This window comes from Lampetra planeri, unplaced genomic scaffold, assembly GCF_965212315.1.
Source record: "Lampetra planeri unplaced genomic scaffold, kcLamPlan1.2.h2 scaffold_661, whole genome shotgun sequence".
In the NCBI taxonomy this organism is placed as follows: Eukaryota; Metazoa; Chordata; class Hyperoartia; order Petromyzontiformes; family Petromyzontidae; genus Lampetra; species Lampetra planeri.
The window spans coordinates 1-27,589 of NW_027615484.1; the positions used below are offsets into that span (position 1 = coordinate 1).

The 27,589-nt window shown below is 44.2% G+C and overlaps 1 protein-coding gene across 1 annotated transcript in view; it reads right to left on the reverse strand.

The window, feature by feature from the left end:
- Positions 1 to 180: 180 nt before the first annotated feature.
- Positions 181 to 27,589, reverse strand: part of LOC144741685 (mediator of RNA polymerase II transcription subunit 13-like) — a gene marked incomplete at both ends in the record, with an annotated part of 36,262 nt that continues 8,853 nt past the window's right edge. Inside the window, 22 exon segments of the mRNA XM_078624194.1 lie at positions 181 to 339; positions 451 to 593; positions 705 to 928; positions 1,576 to 1,767; positions 1,981 to 2,212; positions 2,389 to 2,791; positions 2,983 to 3,172; positions 3,324 to 3,547; positions 4,032 to 4,199; positions 4,339 to 5,249; positions 7,983 to 8,179; positions 8,679 to 8,890; positions 9,983 to 10,073; positions 10,335 to 10,456; positions 10,880 to 10,910; positions 13,653 to 13,869; positions 15,263 to 16,009; positions 17,486 to 17,596; positions 18,482 to 18,644; positions 18,747 to 18,941; positions 19,060 to 19,260; positions 22,966 to 23,107. Coding sequence (XP_078480320.1) covers positions 181 to 339; positions 451 to 593; positions 705 to 928; positions 1,576 to 1,767; positions 1,981 to 2,212; positions 2,389 to 2,791; positions 2,983 to 3,172; positions 3,324 to 3,547; positions 4,032 to 4,199; positions 4,339 to 5,249; positions 7,983 to 8,179; positions 8,679 to 8,890; positions 9,983 to 10,073; positions 10,335 to 10,456; positions 10,880 to 10,910; positions 13,653 to 13,869; positions 15,263 to 16,009; positions 17,486 to 17,596; positions 18,482 to 18,644; positions 18,747 to 18,941; positions 19,060 to 19,260; positions 22,966 to 23,107 — 5,275 coding nt within the window.

Consider the following 27,589-nt stretch of genomic DNA (forward strand, 5'->3'; position numbering starts at 1 on the left):
CACACACACACACACACACACACACACACACACACACACACACACACACACACACACACACACACACACACACACACAGAGAGAGATCAGGGATGCCTTTCTTTGCAAAACACTGCAACACAGTATACATTCAAATAAAAAGAATGTGTTCATAGTTTTTGTTGCATGTACACCCAGTACCTGGCATGATGATGAAGGATCCCTGCGGCTCCATGGCAACCAAGCACACGCTCAGGATGCTGGGAGTGTCTGAGGCGGAGATGCCACACATTCGACACATGTCCTTTAGACGGCGACTGAGTGATTGGAGGTTTCTTCTGCTCAGCAGAATACTCCAGTCTGGAACATGAGCAGAGGAGAGCAACAGTGATGAGTGAATGAGGAACACACTGACGGCATGAAAGAAAAGAAAAATGGAGAGTTTTGAAAAACGTTCCATCCAGACGTCACCTTTCAACTCTCCATGCCCTATCCTGCCCAGCCGTCCAATAACCACTCTCCAAGGAACGGACGTCATCTGTACCAGTCCCAAGCACCAATCCCACAGCTTCTGCAGACCAAGGCGTCGAACAGAGCCCTTTTTCCTCCGCGCTCTGCACAAAGTGTAGAACATTTAGAAGAAGTACTCAAAGAAACTGCCCAACCTCAAACTGACAGCAAGTCGAGGAAGACAGGATTTAATGGAGTGCTGATGGGGCTTCTACCTGTTAGGCACGTCTATGTTGATGATGCATGTCTCCAGGAGTTCCCCATATAAGTCGGTGCAGGTAGCAAGGAGCCAGCGCTGGTCGTGGGACAGACAGTATCCCACAAACAGCACATTGTACTTTTGCGATGCCTCACCAAACGTCTCCCCAAGCTCCGTCTGTTTGTCCTTTACTGGTGCAAGGATGAACGGAGGTGTATAGAGACGGAGACAATCCGGTCTCTGCAGAAATGAAGGGAGGGAAATGAGAAAAAAAGGATTAGGGATGATGAGAAATGTTCAGTCTGTGGGTTCTATACAAATGTCCTGGTTTGGGATATGGATCCTTTAACAGTATGTAAAATTGTGTTCCAGATGTTGTCTTCCACATGTCCATTATGTAATCTTAAATGTCCATTGACCAGTTCAATGCACTGAAGGAATAAGGTTGTGCTGGAAGAAGTCCACACAATTGGACCTTGATCTTAAACGCCCCTTCTCTATAACTGTGGCCAACATTCTATTATGGTGTTCTCAGGGATCAGCCAAGCAGATAATGGAAAGAAAACTCTGAGGTAGCAGAGGGTTACAAGTTCCATTGGTCCTGTTCCAGCAGACAGAAACATTGGTTAGCCCTACAATCTCAATGCATCCTTTCTTTTAAGAGGAAAACGGAAAAGTCAGAGGAAGAGGATCTTATGAGGTCAGGTCACGTCTGACCTGATATGAGCAAGAAGAAAACAATAGAAGTCCAACACAAGGGACTGAACGATTCACAGAAAGCTGAACTGCAAATGAACGCCAGCACAGCCTCTGCCTCTGCACCTACTGACGGACATATCGGAGCAATTAGAGCGCAACTGCTGCATCTTGACGGTGGGAGCATTTACCTCCGGTCTCTTTAGTGCAATGTCGATGGCTAAGCCCGGGCCGAAGCCGGTCAGAGACTTGACATTGGTGGAAGTGGGCAGCGGACGTCTGCATTGTGCAAAGACAGAGAAGGCTAAAGACTTGAGGTGCTGGGCGTAGATATGGCGGTCTTCACCACGTACTGGCTGAAGAAGGTACTGGCAGGGGACAATCTGAGGGAGACAAGATGGAAGATAAATGCACCGCAATTATAAACCAACACATTTTCTACATCAGAGCGTCTATATCTACTTACAGCAATGAATAGTAATCATACCTGAGTCATAGTAAAGTAGAAACAATCTGAATGGATAACAATTTCACAAACATACTACAATTGGGCTTTCAGTCTTACAGGTGGAACACAGCGGTTTTAAGTTAAGTACCTGTACAGAAATTGAATTGCGTATGTGTGCAGGCAGGAACTGAAGCATCTCGAGGTAGCAGCGTAGCAAACCCAGCGTCCACACACTGGAGGGGGCTGGCACTGGCCCAAGGCCACCGTCAGACTCGTCATAGCTAAAGGGGTCCACAATGTAAACAACAATGGCAGGTGGATACGTGATGGCATGGGACTCCCCATCCGTGGGCACGCCGACTTTCTCACGATCCAAAGTGCTGAGGAGATAAAACGAGAATTGTTAAACAAAACGTCACTATGGAGGCAATCATCTGCTCATCTGCAATCATCTGATTCACCAGCTCAATGTCTTGCTCCTGAATGTGACTTAGGTGTGAAACTGCAGTCAGTGTTTCTGAGCTGATGTTGTTCTAGCAGGTGTGTTGTGCTGTACCTTTCGGGAGGCTCTGCGGGGGCCTGGCTGCTCGAGTCCCCTGAGGTGCCAGTATTCTGGGTACCAGCCTGCTGTCCCAGCTGTCCACTCTGAGGACCAATCCCCTGGTTCTGGCTGCTCATACTCCCAAAGGGGGTAAAAGAGCTGGGCTTGGCAGACTGCATCCCGCTGCCAGGCTGGCCGGATGATGACACCAGGCTGTTGGATGATGCTGAGCCATTTCCAGACCCACTGTTGCCGTTGTTGGGAACTGAAGAGCCTCCTGTGGTTACTGAGCCCTGCTGGCCAACTGAGCTGAGGGTAGAACCCGCCAGTTGTGTGGATGATGATTGGTTCGACAAGGGTGGGGGGCTGGGCTGTGTGAGGAGGGAACTATCCAATGGCTGAGATGCGAGGTATGGAGCTAAAGACAGAAGAAATGCGTCAGTGCTGTGACGTAAATAGATCAAACAGGCTTTGAGAAAATGAATAGAGAGTAGTTAAATACATTTCAGAAGGACTAATGACTGACTCAAGTGGTGCCACAAGTGGTAATACAGGAACACTGAGCTGTGAGTAACCTTAATGTGGAGCCACGCTATCAAAGACTCATACCGAGATTGTGGCGGCACACTTGTGCATAGAGTTTGAGCTTAGTGAAGGCGTCGCTGTTGTCGCTGGCAGCCTTGAGAAACCAGTCACTGACAGGCTGATCCACAAGGTTCTTGGCTCCATTGCCACCGACGAGGACTATGCCATCAGGGTAGCCTTTGGAAATGGGTCGATGCTGTCCCAGTCGACATGACTGTACAAAAGCACATGAAGCACAGCCATTGGAAGAACTGCATACAACATAGGAAAATGGTTCAAAAGCAAAATTTTTAAGTTCACTGTAAAATGACTAGGCTCCAATTAGGACTGTGTCCTTGGATGGTGCCAATACTCAGGGGGTTTACCTCATATACAGCTGTGAGGTCTCGGAAGAGGCTCTTAGCACCACTGAGCAGAGCCTCATTGTCAGGACACACCACCAAATAACCGATGTCCCGTTGGGAGCCGAAGGGATCCAGCAACAATTTCTCCCAGTAGGGCAGACCAAACGGAGACAGCACCACAAAATCGTACTCATAACCCACAAGGAAGGTGGGGATAGGTAAAGGCTCTGGGGACTCATCTGTGCCTGTGAGAGGGACAGAGGAGAAAAGGTGAGCGTGCGAGGAGGAACAAACAAGAAACAAAAAAGGACAGTGTGCAAGTGTTAACAGGTGTCAGCTAGCATCCCGTTTCTTCCAGCCCTCCACTGTGCATCAGTGTGTAAGGTCACAACACAGTCTGACAGCTCCTCCTGACGTTTGGACCACACTGCTTATAGATCTGACATCCTGAGTTCTTCTAGCTCAAACACTCACACATCCCAAATGTCACACATGAAATCATTACCCTCACAACAGAGAGCATGGATTTGACCAGCCACCGATTTCTGCAAGCCTGAACATTTCTGAGAATCTCAATTGTGAGTGTGAAGTCGGATGGATCAGTGTATGTGTTGGGAAAGACGTTTTCCACTGATTTTACAATATGTCTCTGCCTCTGTGACACTGAACATTTGGAAAAAAATGTCCTGACGAGTGTATACCAAAGCTATGTGACGTGCCCAGCTTTACCGTATGAGCCTCGCCCAGCCATCTTGTGAAACTGCTGCCAGGTGAGGGGACCCTGAACGCCCCACGACCGCACCGTCCTTTTCTTCTGGATAGCGTCTTGGAGCACAGGTTGAAGGGACATCAGCACCCGGAGAACGTCCTGAGAGCACAGTGCACTGACATCCACTGCTGGAGAACAGACAAATAAAGAGGAACATTAATCATCATGCTCAACGTACTTTTTCTCTGCTCTCAGAATGTGGTGTCCAGAGGAATGACTAGGTATTCCTGCAGGCATAATTTTTTTGACAAACTTTTATGTTCTTACCATTTTGTTTAGACCAGTGGTGCAAACAAGTGCTCTTGACGAGTGCTTCGTCCACTTTGCCCCCGGACATGTTGTCCATGAACTGCCTGCCGTGCTCCAGGGCCATGTAGCAGTCACTGCAGTAGTCCCTCTCTTCCACTCTTACACAGTGAGGCACATTGGTGCCACTCGACCCCCGTGGAAGTATTTCATGCTCCAGGACAGAAATGGGTGAAAAGGGGTTGGTACACTGATCCTGCAGGAGGAGAATCAACTCATCTGGTACTTGGTCTCCCCTCCCAACTCCAGTTCTTTCCAACGAGGAGAGACGTAGCTCCTCAAAGCGCTTTTCCGCCTCACGGCTGACATCCGTGCCACGGCCAATGATATCCAGCTCATCCTCCAGGAAGAGGCCCGAGCCGTTGCCGTAGCGCCGGTTCACCACAGCACTGAAGCCACAGCTACAGGTTTCCTGGGCCTCGCCAATAGGGTCACTTAGGTACACACCGACGTCTGTTCCTTTAATGTTCATGTTGCATACGCAGATGCAGCAGCTGTCAAAATTGCAGTCCTTGAAGAGGTTCATGACGGATTCGGAGAGGATGAGGGTGACGTAGAGGCTGTGGGCCTCAGGAATGGAGGGTACCGTGGCTGGCTCCACCGAGTTCAACGGTCTGCACGTGGAGGGCGTGGACGCTGGTGAGTACAGGTCAGAGTTCTCATACTTGAGTGAGCCCTGGACACTGGAGGGACCCCGAGGTGTCCGTGGGGTGCGTGGCGTACGTGGAGTAGGGGCGGAAAAGCGTGGGGTGGCAGGGGAAGGCAGGATGCCAGCGCCACTGTTACTTGGTGGAGCGCTGTTGGACATGAAGGGTGTGTGGGTCTGAGGGGTGTAGGTCTGGCTGTAGTCCTGGTCCATGTTGCTGCCCACACTTGGGATGTTACTGAGGAAAGACAAAGGGAAGTGAACTGAATGGATATCTCAATATTTTAACAGTTAGATGTATTTCTAGATGAGACATAACGCGAAACAATGTCGCTTGATGTTGGTGTTGTTCCATTGGCAAATGATTTGTCTGAAAGAATGAATCTTTTGGGTGAACGAACAGTACTACATCACTGACTGAAGAGATTGGTTCATTTCAAAACTTCGAAACAGTAGTGTTGCCAACTTAGGGACACTGTCGCTACATTTAGCGAGCAGAGACCCTGACGTTTTTAGTACATATCGCCCAGCCGTATCCATCCATCCATCCATCCATCATCTAATTGAATGTAATACATCCGTAAGAGTGGAAACAAAGTACGACATTTTAAGGATGTCAAGGAGTGTTCATAAAATCACACAATCCCACAAGGAAATAAAACTGTTGTTCTGTCAACAAAAAGCATTCAGTAACATTGTAAGACAGCAACGTTATCTAAAATTACTGCTTGGAGAAGGAGGAGTGAATTAACGTCAGCAGCCATGTGAATCCTTTTTTAGATGCTTCCTTCAACATTCGCTATGAGTGAGAGAGACTAGAAGCAGAGAAGCTCTGATAATGCCGCTGAGCAGGAACGCCAGTAGGCACCTCTGTTCAAAGAGTCACTGAGGGAATATCCCGGGCTTGGGTGGAATCTAGTTTTCATATCATCATAGCTCCCTGACATTTCACCAGGGTATACAGTATATGGTGGCATTCAAACAGCTGATGCTATATATCATAATACTTACACAATGCCTCCTGGGCGACAACCATTTTGGGCCAACGAATAATAAACGGATGGTTGCACTTCTCTACAGATTCATGAAAGATGAGATATGAGATCATGATGCTAATAAACTGCTTATAAAAAGAGAATATTTATCTTTTTTGTCTTACCCTTATCCTAGTATCCTTGTCCTACCCTAGTTGGTAGCATCTATATGAAGGGGTGCATCATTATGTGGGTGTGGGTATCATGGATAAAGTCAAACATACAGTCTCTGATTAAGAAACGTATATCACACAGATTCTTGTGGAGCACTTTGTAGTCGCAGATACTGCGAGTATAACAAAGGTGTCCGACAGCACACACACTAAACAACGGGAGCAAAATTTGGGTGGAGGGAGACAAATAGAAACGAGGAGAAAATTGAAGCAGTGGGATACAGGGAGAAAAAAAATTCCGTAAAACATTTTAACAAACATCCCTCTGTGGAAAGGGTTATTTTTGGGCCGGCAAACGACTGTGAGGAGGAAGCAGCAAGAGAGAGAGGAGGAGAGGGCGAGTATGTGAGGAACAGCTCCTGGCACCAACCCATTAGGAGGAAGTCCCAGCACAACTTTCTCTCCAGCAGCCAGGAAATGCTAACAAACGGATGCAGTCGAAAATGCACCACCAACACATTGTTGTATGTATGTTTTTTTTTGCGCTCAGGATTCTTTGGACATTGGCCAAGCTCAGGCAAGTAGAAACAGCTCTCCCTCCCCACTGCGCCCAGCCCAGCAAGGCTCAGCACTGTAATTACATCCAAATTATAACCAGTATTAATCAGCAACCATATAATACAGTCATCAAACGTATTTCAGATGTGTCCATCTATTTTCTTGTTCTGCTCCACATTTTCTGTCACGCTCTGGGGTACTTTAATTAAAGAGATTTGAATAAAACTATAACTAATAATAACTAACTGATAATCCATAATTCCTCAGCTATAGTATTGACCCAAAGCTACAACCAGTCCAATAAATGAATCATCTCTTTGTAGTGACAGTATATGTAGGGCTGCTAGTTGTAGCAGTGCTGCTTTAACATGCTGGAAACTGACATTTTGGCTTCTAGCTATCGGCAATGTGTCTCACTGTGTTTATGAAATAAAACATGTTTCCACTCACAATCATACCTTAGGAAATGTGTCAGCCTCTGCTCCAGGACATAGTATAGTTGGAGTTCATCTCATCATGTAAGCACATGCGCAATGATAAGTTCATTACTCATCACTGAACCGCATAATACCAAGAATAATTTATAAAACATTGGACTGATGTTCAAAATATCCTCACACAGAAAGCTCTATCACACCAGTGATAATCCTGTCACTTTTAACCTAGAAGGAATTTTACACTCATTTCTTATGGAGCCTGAGGCAGTCATGAAGGGGAAAGTAACTCATCTCATCGGTGCCTGGGGAGAGACCAGAGGGCGAACGTGGACGCAAGTGTAACTATACAGACAAGAAAAATGAGCAGGGAAACAGCAACACTGCATGAAACATTTATCAGCCAAAAATGCTCCATGTATGAAGATCCAGAGTGGGTCCAGCTGATGTGGATTCAAGATCCAGAAAAGTCTGAGGTAAAGTGGATTAGGGAGGGGGGGCGCCGGAGTACCTGGAGAAAACCCATGCAGTGAGGTGACAGTGCTAACCACTGCACATCATGTCGCCCATCCGATTATCAGTTGGTATAAGTTAGACTAGACTGTTTTTGCCCCAATTGCTCAACACTGTGTGCTCATCGCAGCTCGGTGTTTGAAGAGCTAATATACACCGAAGAGTATCTGTGAGGTTGGTGGTACTGGAGGTACTTCAGTTTAATCAGTCATGATGGGACTGCTGCCCTGTGATTCTGATTAAGACAGTAACACAAAAGTTGTCCTTGTTGGACAACAATTCAAGTAAAAGACACGCAACTCCTTACCTGTCCTTGTTCAGGATGCTCATGACAGGCACAGGGTTGATCATATCTCTGCCCATGGTCCAGCTCGGACGGTAGATGGCATCCTCTGGTATTTTGATAGGTGGGAGACACTGGCTGGGTAACGTTTTTATTGGAGCAAACATGGAGCAGCCTACAAACGCTTGGCACAGCTCTGGCTTGTACACAAATGAAAAGTCCTGCAAAACGGACAGACATTTCACTTGGTGAGAGAAGAGGAAAAATGGAAACATCTTTACATACACTTGCACAGAGAACAGGAGTCAAACAAATTATGTTGAATTTGTACAGACAAAGAGAAGGATGACTTTGCCTCCGTATATTCCCATGAACAGAGGAGGACCTGTGGCAGCTTCATCTGAAGAAATGAATTATAGTGCTCATCCCACCATGACGTATGAGGATCATCATGTCATTAGCACATTCAGACTATCATAAAAGTGTTGCCACAGCAGCAGGAAATAAACTGCAAAGACCCTCAGAAGGTCACTGTTGCGTTTTTTATGATTATACGTCGCTCACTGTCACATCATCTGATTAAATGCTTTCCAACAGGTGTTTTATACATGAACAATCATTCTACTAGACAAATGACATCTAATACCTGTGGCAGTAAATTAGACCCAATAGTTCTGACAGTTGTAGTTTGTGCTTAAATATCATTTACTGTAAACGTGCCTTGATTTCAGCAGGCTTGGGGCTGCAGAAGCTCTCCTCCACCTCAATCTTAAAATGGCCTCCGAGGGATAAGGTTCCATCCGGTGTCGTCATCCCGGGGTTGGTCTCCATGCTGCCGTACTCTTTGTTGCACATGTTCATGGGTGAGTAGCCCATGATGTGCTGCTCCAAGGACGGAGGCGTGGGGAACATCTGATGAAGGTCTGCTGAGCCTGGTGGACGCAATCACAATCAAATGGAAGTTACCTCTATTGCATTTCAATTATTTGAATTAATTGTCCTGCACAGTACATTTACATAACTGACTTGATGACTTGACTAGACAGTGTCACTTAGATGTGTACGTTCTGTGAATATGTTGATGTAGAGAATGTTTTGCTGCTCTGCAACCAAAACCCCCTCAGAATATGATAAGCAGTTGGTGAAATATGTAGATAGTATGTAAATAAAAGCAGGTCCACACCTAATGAAATGTGTACGAGGCCTGTCTCCTGACAGCTGCTGAGACCTGAGATTCTTTGTAATGTTGTGCATTTACCGCCTACAATAATGGAGTAACAAGATATAGTGGACACTTGTGCTTCTGTTCTGAAGCATGCGGTCACTCTGACAAAGTTACTGCCACTGTACCGCTAATCATCGGTATGAAGACACCCAGAAGTCAGAGAGGATGGCAGCTGCTAAAGCGCTGAGAGGCCAGCGCTGCAGTGGGTGACAGGTGTGGGGCTGACAGGGAGGGGAAAGCAGTGTACCAATACACTGCAAAAAATGATCCATCTCAGAGGATGGTAGACGTAACGGGGAGAATGTGAATTTTCATTGGCTAGCAAACAAAAACCATGTTGATAAAAGCCATGAATCTTTTATCTGTTTCATTTATTCATTTACACATCATTAAAGTTTAAAGCACACTTAAAAAGCTATAAAGGCTTCATTTAAACAGAAATGTCTGTCTGCTGCCTGCTTCAGTATCCTTCAGTGTTATTCATTCTTTTGACATATGCATACATTGTATGGACTGCTAATGACTGAAGCTGATGGTCTTTGTGATGGTCAGATAATATGTATGGAAGTCTCTAACAATATTTACAGCATTCGTGCTGATTTCAAAGGGTGTAATGGCAATTAATAACTTTGAGTTTAGAAAAAACCTTTTCTGATAAAACACGCAATAACACAAAGTTGGTGTTTGGTTCTAGTCTGCGTCAAGAGGTGGTAGAAAAGAAATTTCTGCAAATCATCTTGTATCCTAAAGATATAGACACTGAACGTGGAGTAAAAAGGAGCACCGTTGTGATACATACTAATGCAGGATACGGCATCGAGCGACGAGGGTTTTGGTTCTTTGCTGACAAATTTCTCATCTGTTCCATTCACCGGTCGTCTGGAACCAGGCTGCCAAGAAAACAACATCCATTAGTTCAGGATGACGTGTCCAACGTGGGACTTGATCAACTTTCCGTTGGATTACAGTACTTCTAACACCTGTGGGTTCAGTATCACACAGACAGACTAGGAGGAGTGTGAGTCGCCATCTGATGATGTGGTTTAGTCGTCAAGACGCTACTGAGCCACATTAATGATAATCATTAGCTCTCTCACATACTCACACACACACACCACATTCATTATGGCAAGATGTTCATTCTTACTAACCGCCAGATCATCCTCATCTGAGTTGAAGAGGTTGTCGAGGTCATTGATAGACACCACCAAGTCGGTCTCATGGATTAGGCTGGTGGACGCCATACGGTTGTGAGCAGCCATCCGCTGAGCATCTGCGCGTGCGCACACACACACACACACACACACACACACACACACACACACACACACACACACACACACACACACACACACACACACACACACACACACACACACACACACACACACACACACACACACACACACACACACACAGGCACCCATACACACTTTGTCAGTGATAAGGCAGACATCGTTTTTTCTGATCAAGGGAAGTGGCCCAGAATTCCTTTTTCTCCAGGCATAACTAATCATGAGATTTGGCAAATAATTGATTGCGAATACCACCAATTTCATGAAAGAGTGGGTTCTATTAACATGAAGTGAAAATGTCACTGTCAGGTTTAATTCCACAGATTTGAATGGATGTGACTGTGAATGTGATATGTAATATAAAAATCAATGGTAAAAAAAGAGAAAAGGAAGCTCCTCACCATCTGATGGACCTGATCCTCCATCTTCCCCCTGTGACAAACACACACATAAGAATATGGTATGGCAGGTGGGAATATTTGATTTAACAACACCAAGAACATTAACTACTGTACTATAAAAACACCAAGCATTTCTCTGATGAGGCTTCTTTCGAGTTAAATTGCGTGTGTGAATTTTTTTCAAGCCCATAATTGTATTCAAACAAATATATCTGAGTGGAAATCAACATAATGGTTATTTCCTTCTCACTACATAATACAATGATTGATAAATGCAATGACAATGTTTAAAAGCGATGACTGGGTGGGAACAAAGGAATGCAGACAAAGGGGTGTTTGCTTCTATGGCAAATGACATTTGTGGTGTGGATAAGAAATCATGATCCACAAGGCAAAGGCTCCCACCCGACATCTATAATCAGGGAGGGCTGGATCGTCTTTGTTCTTTCTCACTCTCTGTTCGTGTGCATGCGTGTGTGACTGGTTGCGTGTACATTGTGTGCTAAGCACTTCTACCTGGGGAACAGGAATGTTATGTTCTAGCCATTGATTTCAGGACACTTCAGGACTTTTCTCTGACTAACACTGGCTTTACAATCAGTCCCCCTTAGAGAACCGATCCACAGGAGAGGCCAACAACCACAACCAAGGCCTCAACAAAGCCAGTAATGGTGCCTGCACGCACTACCCACTGCTCGACCTGGAATCATATATATGGTAAACTGCATGTGTGTGATACCCTTTACATTTTGCAATGCATGTTTGACTGTCAAACTACCTGCTTGACCCTCAATGCTATGAGGGTTGCATAACATCCAGGACACCAGTCACATGGTCTGCAAGGAGCGAAGACTTCGGGCTTATCTGTAAAGATGCTAACACGCTGCTCACACCTGGTCTACACACACTAACCCTGGATTTACACCGGCTGCGTGTGCGTTGCGTTGCGTCTCCGATCCGTCTTTGCTCCGTCAGCGCGCTCCGTCCATTTACACCGGATGCGTTTCTACTGTGTCGCGGCTCCGGTCCGTCAGTCACGTGACCGACAAGTTCGCGCGATGAAAACACGTATAATCGCGCGAAACGTCATGTATGTGTGATAAATCCAGGAATAAACACAAGTGTCTCTGGGTGGGAGACACAGAGGAGTGTCGGACTTGCTTGTGTTTGACTTTTTTTTCGGTGTTTTGTGCTTTTACCATGGGGAAGTAGCTCGTTCATAAATAAATACTCTCAATAAATGTGCTGTGTTGAAAGTAGTGGTGAAATAGTGTGAAATACGATCTGGCATCAACGTCGAGCGTTTTATTGTGAAAAGTAACCGGATATTTATTTTGTTTCTGTGTTGGACTTCCTGCCCCGCTCGATGGATTTTGTGCCAGATTTATGCATCTCAGCTCCGGCATCCGTCAGAAATAGAACCTCTGCGTATTTGCGACGCAGCGCCTGACGGAGCTGAGACAGATCGGAGACGCAACGCAACGCAGTCGGTGTAAATGGACACATTGATTAGAATGGAAACGTATTTGATCCGGCGCCGTGCCGGATCGAAGACGCAACGCACACGCAGCCGATGTAAATCCAGGGTAAGAGGATTAACAGTCATCAGAGCGATGAATCAGAAGATGTTTCAACAGCTTGACACTCACCAACCCACTCACAAAAAGTGGCATGGAATAATATTCCTTTCATCTTATTTTAATTTATTGCTGAAGGGGAGGTTTTCTTGGTGCTTAAACTTCTCTCAAAACTCAAAACTAGTCAGGTAGGAGGTAAAGTATCTCAGAGCAAACAAAACCATGAAAGAAATTAGAGGAAAAAAGGCTCCGACAGAGTTACCTGTCTAAAGTAAAAACCCATGTCTGTGGGTATGCACAGCACATGAAGAAGACAGTGGAAGGATTCCGTGGCACACTCAGTGCTTTGGGGACTCCCCTGGGAGCTGCCTTTGCTCTCAAAGTCCATCAGAGATCATTTTGTGCCCCAGACAAAGCAGGAAGCATATTTGAGCAAGAGTTTAAGCTTAACGGTTCAGTGAGCCAGGTTTGTTGCTGTGGTTAAACTCTAAGCTCTGGGAAGGCTGTTGCTGAGACACAGCCAGTGAATGAACACACACATTGAATCTCCCTCTCAATGCTGGGGGCAATCCAAGGCTTACAGGTGGCTGTCGTCTGGAGCCACAGCCAGGCCGTCCCAGAGGCAGAAACAGAGTTGATGACTATTTGGAATAATATGAAGGACTACGAGGGCAGTGCGATCAGGAAAAACATAAGCGTTAACAGAAACTGGACGGGCAAACCGCTCACTGGGCTCACTGAACAATAGGGATTTAAGGATGGTTTCCTGTTTCATTGCACTTGGGGCAGTGGAAGCGGATGTTTGCTGTAATGTTCAGTGCAGCATTGCTGAAGACTGTTATTTTCTACCTTAGCAGCTCCCTGATTTTAAAATGACTCCCCATCGTCACCTCTCCAGCCCAGTGCAACTTGTGAAGAAGACATGTACGAGCCTCTTCAACAGCTGTAGAGTCGCCACTAAGTGGCTGTTGAAGTGTCACTGAGGGAGACCATGACCCCTCTAATGCTCCTGATGGTTGGCACCATGAAGAGGAACCACTACTAGATAAATGAATGCTACGAGGTGATTGAGACGCATGATCGTACTTAAATTATTATTAATTGAAAAAGGAGAAAATAAATAAAAGGGTAAGAAAGAAAAAACAATGTTAATAATAAGAATTAAGTGATAAGAAGAATTGTTTCATTAACATTACCTTATGTTTCTTGCCGGGTTCCCGCTCCCCGCCTGCCTTGTCCTTCTTATTGGAGAATGTGAACTTCACATCGCCTTCCTCAAAGGCGTAGGGGTCCACCTCAGGCTCATGATCGCCATCAGTGATGGCAGCAGACATGTACTGGTTCCTCCTGGCTCGATACATCTGAACACGCTCGTCAGACACTTTCAGTGAGAATTTAGACGTGGACATCACCCTGGAGGGCAGAAGATGTGTAACGTGACCGCTCTGAAGTAATTTTTGGTGACCATCAAAGAGATTCCCATTCAATAGACAACAGCTCTGCTCTGTGAAAGCAAACAATTCTGACAGCTATCTTGAAGCAGAAGTGAGCACATCACGTTTGTTGTCAGACTATTATGTTTCAACGTGGTGACCCCAAATCTAACTGATCAGAAAATGCATAGACATGCATTTATCACTTGTCCCTGTAAAAAGGCCTTATCAAAATCTGGTATGTGGCTGTGACTGTGGCCTACTTGTTCCAAAGAGAAAGAGGGGAGGGCTGAAAACCGACGGCTGCTTGGCAGGAGCAAAGCCACTGACCCAACTTATGTGTGAGCCCTCCCCTCACAGCCTCCTGTCTTTTTCTGTACTTCTGTCCTCGTGTCATGCCTGTGCAGCTCTGATGTGAGGTGATGGAGTGCAGTGGCCTGGGCCACAGATTAGCTGCCATTCAGAGCTGTGGCTGGGAGGATTACAGCTCACTGGAATAGCCCATGCAAGTCACTGACTCACAGAGAAAGACCAACCCTGCTGATAAATCCCACTGCAGCCACACTTCAGCCTGTTGGTCCCTCTGCCTCTCTCCACACAGGACATGCCTGTCTAAGGGATCCTTGATGCCTCTGCCCATCAAGGATCCCGGTCCTCTCCCAAACACCCTTTTTCACATCTCTCTACAGCGGCTATTAAATGCCAACAGCAGACAGTATTTCTGTACCTTGAATTCAAATTCCAATAGCAAAGATTTCTCTTTACAACCACTAGCCTTCCTCTCTCGTAGGTGACTGTTTGCATGTAGGAATCAGAGTAGTGCTAGCCCTATACAATGGTAATGTACGATGACAAACGGGCACATAGCAAGGGATTAAAATGCTGTGTGCAGGTACACAGAACATTCTGAACCTGCGGGATAAGGGAGGGTATCTGTGAGATTAATTTTACGCTGCAAAAATTCAACCAAGACAATTCTTATTAAATATATTTGTATCTCTAATCAAAATGTGTAATTTCTAGTCAGAAACCTGTTTACACTTAAAATAAGACACACCAGCTCACTTGCTTCAAGTTTCAAGTGCAAAACTCTGCCAGTGGGATAAGAAAATAAAAACACTTGTCCCACTGGCAGATTTTTGTAAGTGATTGTTTAAAAATAAACTTTTTCAAGGTATATTACTTAGTGTAATGTGTAAAGACATTTTATGACTAGAAATTAGAAATAATTTGTAAGAATATTGTCTTAGGTGAAAATCAGTAATTTCTCTATCAAAACAATTTGCTATTCATGACCATTGCAGCTGGGAAAAAGATGAGGGCACATGGCTGAAAATATGACACAAGGAGTTGAACACTGAGGATAAACTCACTCTGTAACTGAAACAAGGTTGTCCAGTGATGCAGAGGCCTCCTCCCTGAACTTCTCCCCTGGCAGCACTGGTGTGGGCAGCTCGGCTTCTTTCCTCCGGGGTAGAGTGAATAACCTCCATGGCGTATGAGAGTTGTCCTCCTCCTGATGGACGGCGGCACCCATGTACACAGTGGGCTCAGGAGGGTCTGAGTAACCCGAGGCTGCAGGATGGTTGTGGTGTGAGTGGAAGTGCTGATTTAGACCCTCTGGGCCTCCAGGCTCCTCACCACCACCCTTCACCCCGACCAGGCAGGGTTCTGGGGGTGTCTGGTAAAAGTGTTGGCTGTTGGGGGTAGAGGGGTTCTTCATACCCTCCCCTAACTCCTCGCTACGTTCACAGGGGTGGGGGCTAAGTGGTGGAGGTTGGGGGGAGTTGGCCTGGTCTGCAGGCCCAGTGCTGACCCCACCACTATGGATTTGGGGGGCTTTTTGGATTGCAGACACATCCGCAGTACGCATAGGGAATCGCCCTCCATCCTGGCCCCGCAGTGACAGCCTTTGGCCCGCTGCCGTCTCAGTCTCTAGTGAGGCATCGTCACTGGTCAGGCTTCGATGATGGAAGGGGGTCTGGGGTCTTTTCTGCTGCTTGTCTCCCTTCTCTGGCTTGTCTACTCCAGCTTTGTGCTTGGTAGCAGGCTGGGAGGGCTGGCCTGCTAGCTGAGCTTGGCCTGGGGTGTTGCCCATTCGCTGCTTCATTGACTTGTATCTGCAGGAGAGAAGAAGACCTGGATAATCTCTCACACATGAAGTGGCACAATGAGGATTTTCCATTTTGATAAGCAAAAATCGTTAGCTGTTTTTTTTCTTTTCCCTAGAGTCAAACATTTGCTTTTCCCCCCCACTGATTTATCTCAAACAAATGAGCTATCTTAAATCTATTACTTCACACAATGAAGCTGCATGAAAGGAAAAAACAAAACCTTATAAATGAGTGTTATTGCACATAAGGTCATAATTATCTGAATTATTGCAACTCATTAAATAAAAAAAACTTCCTGAAATGTTTAGTACAGGTCATGTTTATGACACATTTCAATAATTAACCATTGTGTCAGTCATACTAAAAGGAAACGGACACACTGGTGAGCTGACATGACCTTTTCATGAAGTCATTACCCTTTGCATGCCACAAGCTTATAGCTGTGATAGTTGTATATCAGTGGTGCCACCACCAATCTGTTAAATGTTTGGCTGTGTGTTTGTGAAACTAGATCTAACTGAGTCATTACATGTCAGTTGTCTTTCATGTCAGTTTAGATTAATTGCATCTATTTACATATCCAAGTTCTACTGTCGGTGCAGCAGATTGTAATAAGGAGACACGATGAGGCCGTTGCTTCACCCACTGATCTGACCCACAGTTTACTGAACAACCCTCATGAATGACACTTAAGCCCCTAAAGAAGTGTGGGAGTGTTTCTGTAGCCCCTCTGTTTGCTGGGTCCCTACACACTCTACTACTGGGTTTATTTATGTGGTGACGAAGACGCTGTGCCAAGACATTTGGGTATGCTGACAATTAGATGTCAAGTTAAGTAGCAACATGGAAGACTTCATCTAAAAAAACAAAACAAATGGCCATTAAATCTGGCAACAAACAAAGCTTCCAATTTCTGTGTCGCTAAAGTGCTGGGTGGTTTCCAACATGTTAGCATGCCCCAGCTGACTGGCCCAATCCACTCTGCTCATCTACAGTCCAAGCTCTGCTCTCGCTAGGTGTGGAAAGGCTGCCCCAACCAGGCTACGCCTGAAGATAAATGCATTCAGCTGATCAAAACACATAAAAACGTCTGCTTTGTTGGTACTTACTAATTAACCCTGACTCTGAATTTTCTCTCAACCTATTGGATTTGTTCACGCTCTCATTGATGAAGCCAGTCAAGCATTCATGTATCAAGCACAGTGACTGCATTTGCAGCATGTCCTGGATGGAACCAACATGTGTTTACTAAGAAAAGCACACAAAGATGAAGAGCCTGATTATTTGCTGCTGAACTACTCTTGATAAATTCATAGTACTGTGAATGACAGATAATCAGTCACTGAATACATTTAAACAATTGAAATGTTTAATCAATTGAAATGTTTTGCCCTTTCTCCAAGTGAGAAACATGTCATGTGCATTGCCTTGGTGACAAGTACGAGTGATACCTGCGCACAATCCACATGGAAAGAAACAAACCTGGAACAGCTGCAGTACGACCTCTGTGACGGCTCAACAAAATCCCAGGCTCCCACTTTCTCGGTCCGCTCCTCCTCACAGGTACCATTGGTCGCAGCTGAGAACTTCCGCCTAGAGGCCAAAAACAACACAAGAAACACACTCACAAAACTCTACAGGGCTTTTTCAGTGTAGGAACAATGAAAGCCTAGTGCTGCTGAGGCTGATTCCGTAGCCGTGCTTAGAGCAACAATATTTTGGGTGACAAGCTAACAGCTAACTTCAGCTGACAGTCTGTGCTTGGTCAAGGGGCAACAGATCCTGGAGTGCTCTCAATGTGTCAGACTCACTGATGGTGAATAATACAAAAGACCAAGGGACAAAACTGCAAGCCATCTCTTACTTTTCCTCTCAGTTCTATTTTTGTGGACTGTATGGATAGATACAGTACGTTAACGATTATTTAACAACAACATATGTTTGCTTATTCACGATAAACCAAGGAAGAGAAAATTTAAGAAACCTACAATGGTAAGCCAGTTTTGCTCACAAGGATTTATTTCATGCACTTTTGCTTCAGTAGTTTTAAAAGTGAGTAGCACTTTATATTCAAATAAATGTAAACAAATATAAACATGAAAAAAATGTTAATTTCTCTCTTTGATGAATTAAGTAAGCATCTATCTATCTAGCGCTTATCTAATATTGCTCAGATATATGACATTATCCAAAATTGCAGACAAAATTCTAAAAGTCATAAATTATTCAGCATGATTTCCAGTGTTAACTATTGGATTTGTTTTGTGTGACTGACACAAACCTGAATAAAACAGAACTCCCAAAGTACTCCATCACTTACAGCAGGCAGCGAATGTCAGTACACGATGATGAATAGATATGATAGATAACTGACAGGTGTTGAGAAGGAAGTTGAAGCACTTTAAGCACAGTTTCCCAACATAACAGATATGATCAATTTATCAATCTGTACTACGACTTTGAGACGGGCAGACTCACTTGTTCTGGGCTCGGTTGATATTGCACTCTTGCCAGACGCGCTCCACCACATGACTGGCTAGGCGGCGTGGAATCTTGCCTCCGTGGTGGCTTGTTCTGTCCACACTGAAGGCTTCAGATGACGAAGGCATCTTAACCCACTTCTGGGCCGAGTGAGAGTCCACTGGAGGTGGAAAGTTCATGGACCACATGACAGGTGAGACGTGTGGTCAAAGTGAAGGGTCCTGTGTGATAAATCAAGTCATGCGGTGATCATCATCATTACCTGTCTGCACCTCCTCGGGTGATGTGGGAGGGGTGAGGGTCACCAAAGACATGGCGGGCTCTCGTTGAGAAGCAGGCACTTGGTGGCCACCCAAGTAGACGGCAGTGCAGTGGGAAGACCCCACAGGGGCCACAACAGGGATGTCTGACTGGGGAACCAGCACCAGACAGGCTGGGTACACCATCCGCACACCACCTGTATTCATTCATACATATATACATATATACACACACAACGGATGCAGCGTTGAAGAGTGCATTTCAAACATGTAATGACATGAGAATCAGTAAGTGGTGATATTAAAATAACTGACCAACAAGAACCTCTACAGAGGCCAGAGAATCATCTTCCCAGTCCATGTCCTCCACCTTTTCCTCTGACACACCCTCCTTGGCCCTGGGGCTGATGGGGTAGAACTGATTCCACTCCTCAATTAGCTTCTGGGTGGGTGGGTCTGACATCTTGAACGACTGGCCGGTCAGTGTCCCATTCAGGCCAAAGGGGCTCAGGATCACTGTTGAGAGAGAAACATAGGAGAGGGAAGGGTAAGGGAAGAAAATGTCTCACCCCACTTTTTCTTCAGTTTGTTTTTTCAGTGATCCATTCACATGTGCCACATTTTTACACCTCCATAGTACTTCCTGTCCCACCTCATTCAAATGTTTTCCTTTCCTTGACAGCCAGCCTCTGACCCTTCATGGAACACCGCTGGAACTTGCCATCCCGGCCTGGCTTTCCAAATACTTACAGAGCAATCCACGCTGCCATAATTGGCTCGAGGTGTCCTCTAAGAGGCCATAAACACAAGCTTATAAAAAGGGCCATTCTTCAGTGCATAGACATATGGGAGTCACGGGTGCCCATCAGTGTGCTGATAGAACAGGCTGCCATCCATCAGCCAACGCAACTACAACTGTTAACTACTATGCATAATGCAAACATAGATACACCAACCATATGAATATTACACACACACACACATAGCCATCGCCTGATGGTCTCTGTCCCATGGTATTGATTCTCAAACTGGACAGGAGAACAGCTTCGAGGCTGCACAAACGATGAGAGTATACAAAGAGAGGTGTAGGAAGAGGAAGCGGAGATACATTAGTAGTCTTTTAGTGGTTAGAGCTCAAGTCTATGGCGTACAAATGGTGAGCTTCCTGTCAGAAATCCTCTGACGCTTAAATCACTGGTTTGAAAGTAAAATGTAATATACAGAATCCAACACATCCACTGGATATTTTTTTTTTAACTGTCAGGCAGGTGTTGGAGGAAGATAAGTAACACGGTATGGAAGTCGTTTGCCAGATAATGTCCAGCTGCGTTTCTAATTCTTCTTTGGTCCCTGGAGAAATAACATCCTTCACTCTATCGCATGAACTAGAGTGGAATTTAAAAACAACAGAGTATTTCAAAGCCTGTGCACGAAACCTGACTGTCCCTTAATATCAGTGGGCTCTGCACTACTGCAGCAAAAAATGACCCAGCGAACTGAAGAGCAAAAAGGTTATTCATGTTGCTGTGGACAACAACATCCAGATAAGGTTGATCACATTAGCCTTAATTAAATTCAACCACTTTTATTTCTGCATTTCGTTCCCCACACACACTCAGGAGACCCCGGGCCAGTTGTGGAAGAGAGATCAAATACAGCACAATTATGGAAATGGTTTACCATTTTCCCCATTGCATTATCCCAATGGGCTTCCTCTGCCACACCCCCCCCACACACACCCCCGACTGAGTGTATCTCTGGCTCCCTGAAGACATGTCAAATGTGCTCAGATCAGTGTAATGGGCTGAGAGTTCATTACATTCACTCTGCGCCCTTTTATGAGGTCACATCCTGGAGAGGTCTGCCTGCTGGAGCGCTCTGCCGCACAGTAAACCAAGCTTGGCAGAGGTGGGGGGAAGAGGGGAGGAAGGGGAAGAGATGGATGGAGCAAGGGGGATGGGAGTCAGTTCGTCTTTGATGCTACGCTTGGTTAGCCAGGAGGAGATTCATTTTGGCAATGAAAACATACCTGTGCACAGAATAACACTGTGCTTGTTTTTCAAATACACGTCTGCTTCCTTTGAGCTGACATAAACCTGGAGTACTTAAATTGAGGTTCCTCCAGGGAAGCTTCAGTTCCTTTCCAATGGTTCCAGTCAAAATGAATATAATTATCATAGTTGGCATAGAAAGGCCTTTAAGAAACAATGAGCTTTAAAGAAAATAACCGGTGCAATACAATGCAACTATTAATGAAGCAGGTGACATTTTTGGGTCATGATGAATAATTATATACTAGCTAATATACATAGATCAATGAGAACACTCCAGCCTTCTATTTCACATCAACAACTAGTTGGTCATAACCTGAGACTATTGGATCTACTACTGATATATCAGCGAACAACCAAAACAAACAAATCAGACTTCCTGTCTGGAAGTAAACTCCTGTCTGGAAGGAGACAAAGTACAACGTAGGACAAATGACAGGCTAGTCTTTCACACTGACAGAAAGACTGTTGACTTCCACCAATGCAACCAATGTAACAAGGTTTTTCAATATAAGACAGCTATTCCCATTTAATTTGATTTCATTTTTACATAATCCCGCTAACATCTGCTAACATCTGCTAACATCACAACTTCCTTGGTGGAGGGTATGAGATTTGTTAAGATGCAAGATTGCCATCACATTGTCTGTCAACATCTGTTTCCACTGTGGAAAAATAATTTTTAACAAGATGTTGTAGGAACATGTTCAGTCAGGTGTCACTCTTACTTTATTGGAAAAGAAGTGTGACAAAAGTACAGCTAAAACCTTCATATATGTGTAAGGTGACAGAAAACATCTTCGTTAAGCATAAAAAAAAACGCAATAATATTAACAGTAATATTGTGATGCGGTGAATATTTAGTATTTTAATATTTAGTTTAATATTTAGTTATTATTATTGAATATTGCGGTGAACACACACACATACACACACAGACACTCTTCTGCTCCAAACTAGTCTGCAAGTTTGTCTTTTTTTTTTTACTATCTGGCAACAAATTCCAACTGTAAGCATACACACTGACACTACGCATCAAAAAATGTACTGAAATATTACATTGAACAGTATTACATACTGTACAATACATAGGACGTTGAGTATGAGTAAATATAAAAACAGTCAACTATACTACTCTCAGAAACTTCCCTTAATGCACTTGGGGAAGCAGGTTGTTTGCTTTGCACAAAAGCCAAAAGTTATTTCAAGCTAAATTGGGTCCTTGAACCCAGAAGATTAATGTCTGCTAAAGTAGATGAAAAAGGTTTTTCCCCTCAAACAAATCACAGACAGAAATCTGTGGAAAAATATTGACAGAACTAAACATTTTCTGATGAGACGATTTAATTGGGCTTTCTGGAATTAGAAGTAGAGACATAACTTCCATCTGAGGTAGGAAAACTAGCATTCGTTACAATGAGATTCCTTTCTAGTTCTTCCATTAGAAGACGGAGCCAATAAGGCTTCAAGGTTTATCTGTGCAAAATTACTATTCATATGTACATTTGTACAAAATGTACAAATGTTGGGAAATTTTGGCCTATCAAATGCTTTTATCATTGCCAGAACAATTAAGTTTGACTCAAAGTCACAATCTAGCATTCAGGATGATGCAGTAAAAGAAGTGGCGGTGTGTACGGTGTATACATGTGTGTTTAAGATATGTCAAGAGACACTCACCCTGCCCTGTTGAGAAACTGAGAAGTGGAAGCATCTATCAAGTACAGACTCCATGTGATCATTAACTATTAAAATGATTATTGAACTACTACTATGAGAGTCTCATAAGTGCCAAATTATTCAACAAAGTGCTTCCAGTCCATGAACAGGCATGTGTACAAACATGCAAATGTCAGCTGGCTTCAGCTGGAATCCATCTGGCCTTTTGTTACAAGTATGTTTTGAAAGGAGGAGTTATGGGCAACCTTGCAGCAATAACCCTTGCACATCGTACTTATTTCCTCCTACATAACCAGGGACAGCTGATTGGTCTCTGCAGTATTTCAGATATCACTAATAACTTTTAACTTTAACTTGAGGTGAATCATGTCTCATCATGACTCCTCAAATCCAAGTGACACGAGAGATGACCATGCTGTTATTACACATCAGGATGGGGGAGCTGGATATTTCGGTTGTCTGAGACACTGGGGTTTAGCACACGACTCACCTTGGAAGGGGCTGGATGCCTGCTGAGCCAGAGCAAGGTGCTCCTCCGTCAGATGGTAGACAGGCTGGTGCTGGTTGATCTCCACACTGGTGCACACATTGCTCTCACCATGAAGAAAGAATGTGAAGGCGCATGATAGGTGCTCGCTGTGAAGGACAGGACCAGAGAAACGAACAGAGATGAGTTATTTGCTGCAGAACGGACAAGTCACATAGTCTTCAAAGAAAAGGAAGCGCTTGAGGAAAAGATAGATAGATAAATCTTTTTTTTTGCTCAAAAGCTACAAAGGAATCATTCTTCACACTCATTCTCCGCTTCAACTTCACTCCTGATAAGACTGACGGTGTCTTTTTCTATGAATAAACAAGCCAATACTAGAAAAGTTAAATAAAAGTAAATGAAAACCTTGAAACTGAAACCCATCTTTCAATTTGCATGTTAAAGACGTGTATTTCCTGCCAAATCTGTTCATTTCATTTTGTTACTTAAGTTAAAGATAAATGACACTACACAAATGTGCAGTTACTTCTTTTCCAAGGATCTCTTGTCAAAGTCGCAATTTGCAAAGTGTCCCTGTTCATTCAACTGACAGCTGCTGCACAGAAAGCTTGCAGTTTAATCAAGCTGCAGATCTTAAATAATCAGCATCAGCTGATGTCAGAAAATAGTTAAACAGGTTCACCACACACATTTTTAAAATAGTAAAGAGTGAACAACATTATCAAATTTTAACAAGTGCTCATTTATATTCAGCAACTTGTTAATTTTATTTTATTGTTCATTTTAAATTTCTGTACTAATCTAATTTTAAAAATTAATATAATATTAATGACTGAAGCTCACTGTCATGTAACCACCTGAGATGTCATGCGGATGTTTTAAAATGTATCAAAGGACTTAAACACTATTATCTTCACTTTCACTGTTTATCCTTATCCTCTGATTCACACACAGAGAAAAACAAACAGAAACAAATCACAAACAGGAAAATTGCTGAAATAAAATCCCATGTTGTGGTGAAATTTGGAGCAATCCCTGGATTACCTGCATTCAGCTGCAAAAGCACCCCCCACCCACCCTTTCTTTCTCTCTCTCGCTCTCCCTCTCTCTTTAACTCTCATGCTTACGACAACGCCTGTCTGTGCCAGTCTGACCTCAACAGCTCACAACAAAAGTGACACGTTCAAGAAGAAAAGGAAAGCAAGGAAGAGGCAGAGAGAAGAAAGGGACAGTGAAAAATGCTGTCCATTGTCTGCAGGCTTTCCTCTCTCTTTCAGCTGGGTCTTATCCGCTCACACACAAACACAGTGAGAGCGGGAGACAGCAAGTGACGAATGACCAAATGAAAGTGAACATGGTGAACTTGGAAGAGGATCAAAGAGGGTTGTCTCCTTCGAGGATTTAATTAAGCAAATATCAGTCTTCTCTCCCCAAGTCTCTCTCTCACCCACACCTAACCCACAGAGGATTAAGAAGAGAAAAGACCAATGAGACATGGAGTGAGAGAGGGAGAATCGCTTCAAGAAGACAATGCCAACGATGCAGTGTCAAGCTCCCCTCAGTCCCCAGACAATGATCTAATACTCCTCGCTTCCCCAGTAAGAGCTAGGAGGCAGCAGTGAGCGAACCTTTGTTCATATTGTGATGTGATAGCATAAAACGTTTCAAATAATGAATCTGAGCCAAATACAAATGTTGCTGTAGGTGTCTGGGACTCTCTGTAATCCCGGTGCAGGTTGGGGGCCCCTGTATGAGGGTGAGTATCAGTGGCCCCTTCCCAACATGACTGCTCATACACAGGATCATTCCTATCATTCCTCCTGTTCACACACAGGTCAAATTGATTTCATGTGAATTCAATCCAGAATATGTGAATATGAATGGTTGTCTGCCTTCATATGGCCCTGCACAGGGACAATTATTTCAACCTCTCTGGGGTCCATGTCCAAAACATATGAAGAGTATTGTTCAAATTCAAACCAGTTCACCTTCAAAAATTAATTCTATGAAGAGTACACTGAACAATGTGGAAATTCATTGAGCAGATTAATATGAAAAAGCAAATAAATAAAAACAACTGATCAAATGCTCACAGAGAAATCTGCTAACAGATAAAAGGCTGGAGGGTAACAACAGCTATTCACAGCTGTTATATCAGGAGACAGGGGGGAGTACATAGAAACAGCTGAAAAAGAAGAAGTCAGTGGTGAGCAGCCAGGTGAGGTTGTGAACAGACAACCGGGGAACGAGGCCACATGCTGGCACCGATCAGATGCGCCATGGTTCTCTGGGGTGTGTAACGACTGCTCCTGCACCAAAGTTGTGGCTCTTTTGGCTAAACTGCATCGTCTGTCTCACCTGCCCGCCAAAAAGCAGCATGGACAGAGACAGATGTGGCAGCGTACACATCAGCACAGCGTGGAAAGAATCTGTGGATGGCGCACAAACGGTGAGGAGTAGTTCAGGATGTCGTTTGTCTTTTTTTTTTGAAGGAATAAACAATACTGTTATTAACATGCTGGTGTACTTCAGTCAGAAATCATTTCAATTGTTTTTGAAGCATCTAAACATGTTAATATTAAAAAACACATCCACTTACTTTTGCCTTAGAGTGACACATGCTAAAACTAAATAAATAACATGTTGTGTTATGTTAAACATTGCAATTAATTTTATTCCACAATAATCTCCTTATATTTTATAAACAATATTGCCACCATGACCTGAACATGCTTCGGCACTGAAATTCCTAAATCCTAAATTCCAAAAATCAGAAGCAGTTAGAGTAAAAAGTCAATGTCAACCACAACAGAAATACTTAGAAAGAATGAAATATCAGCTTGTTCTATTTCATTTCTTCATGTATTCCAACAAGCTGTTTGATCATGATGATTTCCAAAGGCAGTTTGAATTTAATGTTTCCCTTTGCTTCCTGTAAATAAATGGAAATTCCTTCCTTCATGTAAATGTGAGCATGAGAGTCAGTTTTGGTGTAAATAAACCCTACTTCTAAGTTCAGTTTTTACAGCTACACCACATTTGACATTTTTGTTAACCTTCCCCAACAATCCTGTAAGCATGATGAACAGTAATGTGTAGATTTTCTGGTTTATTTTTGATAATTCATTAAAGCGTATGCAACAAACACGTGACGTCACCAAAGACATACATGGAGGAAAAGAGGCGAGAGAACAACAATGGTGGGCAGGGAAACTGAGTGAGACATGAACAACAACACAGAGCGATGAGGTGAGTTACATTCTGTGAACCTGAACAGAACCGCAGGCAGTCAGGGAGAGGGGAGGAGAGGGACAGAGAAAACCTGACACTACACTTTCACACGCGGCTGTGCTTGCAAGGCACTTGTGAGCTTGAGGTAGAGGGCTGCCATCTGTGGCTCAGCAGGCAGAATTGCATAAAAATACACACATTGAAATTCCTCAAAAACAGCAGATTGTTGTGTCATTGTCAGTGCCAACTGCTTTTTTGAGAAACAGCTGTTTACATTAATCCAGAGGCTTACTGATCATACTTCTGTGCGGGTAAGATTGGTTTATAGCTGCTATATACATGTGCCTTCTAAGATCTACAAGTGATGTAATGATTCTGGTCATGTCATCTTGTAAAAACTGTTGCAGCAAACATCTTCGTAAACTTTCAACAGAACATCACAGTGGAGTCCTGTAGAGTTACAACTGGGTGGGTCGTATGTTGTCAACAGGTGTTTGGCCAGCAGCATGTTTTCTCACCAGGGCGTCACCCTCTGACACGCACAAAAAGAGCTGGATTAAGTAAAGCATGCGCTGAACAAACTGCAGGACCCAGCGGCTATCACCTCCGTTCATACGGCTTGTCAGCAGTGTTCACTGACCGATCCACAGGTGACGTAAACAAATCCAACAAACAACAAACACCCGGTGCCTCACCACAACACCAGCATCTACGACTCAGCATATCGGACACATAAATCCAAGTACAACGGCAGCTGGTGAGCATGAAGGGTGGTGTGGTATGGTGTGTGGTGTGTGTCAGTGTTTTTTTGGATTAAAAAATTGATTTTTAGCTCTATAGCTCCCTTCCTGACAAAACCTACTGTACACTGTCACACAGACTACTGTGATTGTCCAGAGACACTCCCTGCTCCATCTCTGACATGCAAATAGCCCATGGCCCTCAGCTGGGTAAGGAGACAATAAAATAATCCGCTGAGGATTTGGAGCAGTGCCACATACAAAGGAGGGCAGGTGGGCATATTTGCCTTCAGCTGGCATGTCATGGAAATGAAGTGCCAAAGGCCAGAAACTTGTGTGGTGGCAGGTAGAGATCGGAGGGGGGTAGGGAGCTGATCAGGACTGACAGGCCTATATCACTGTGACAAGGTGGGCTGCTTAAAAGGCATGTGCATTACAACCTGTTTTCTTCACTCACAGCAGTGTACAGAAGAGTACTTTTGATATTTCTACTGTCCTAGAAAACCTTTCAGGACATCATCTGTTAGTTATCTGCATAAAGGGGATAAGTTTGTGGCTTGTTAATGTAAAGGTGCAGAGGATCCAAGTACAGTCATCATCATGCCAGAGCTATTTAATATTTATTCAGAAAATGTTTTATGAAAGGGCAAGGT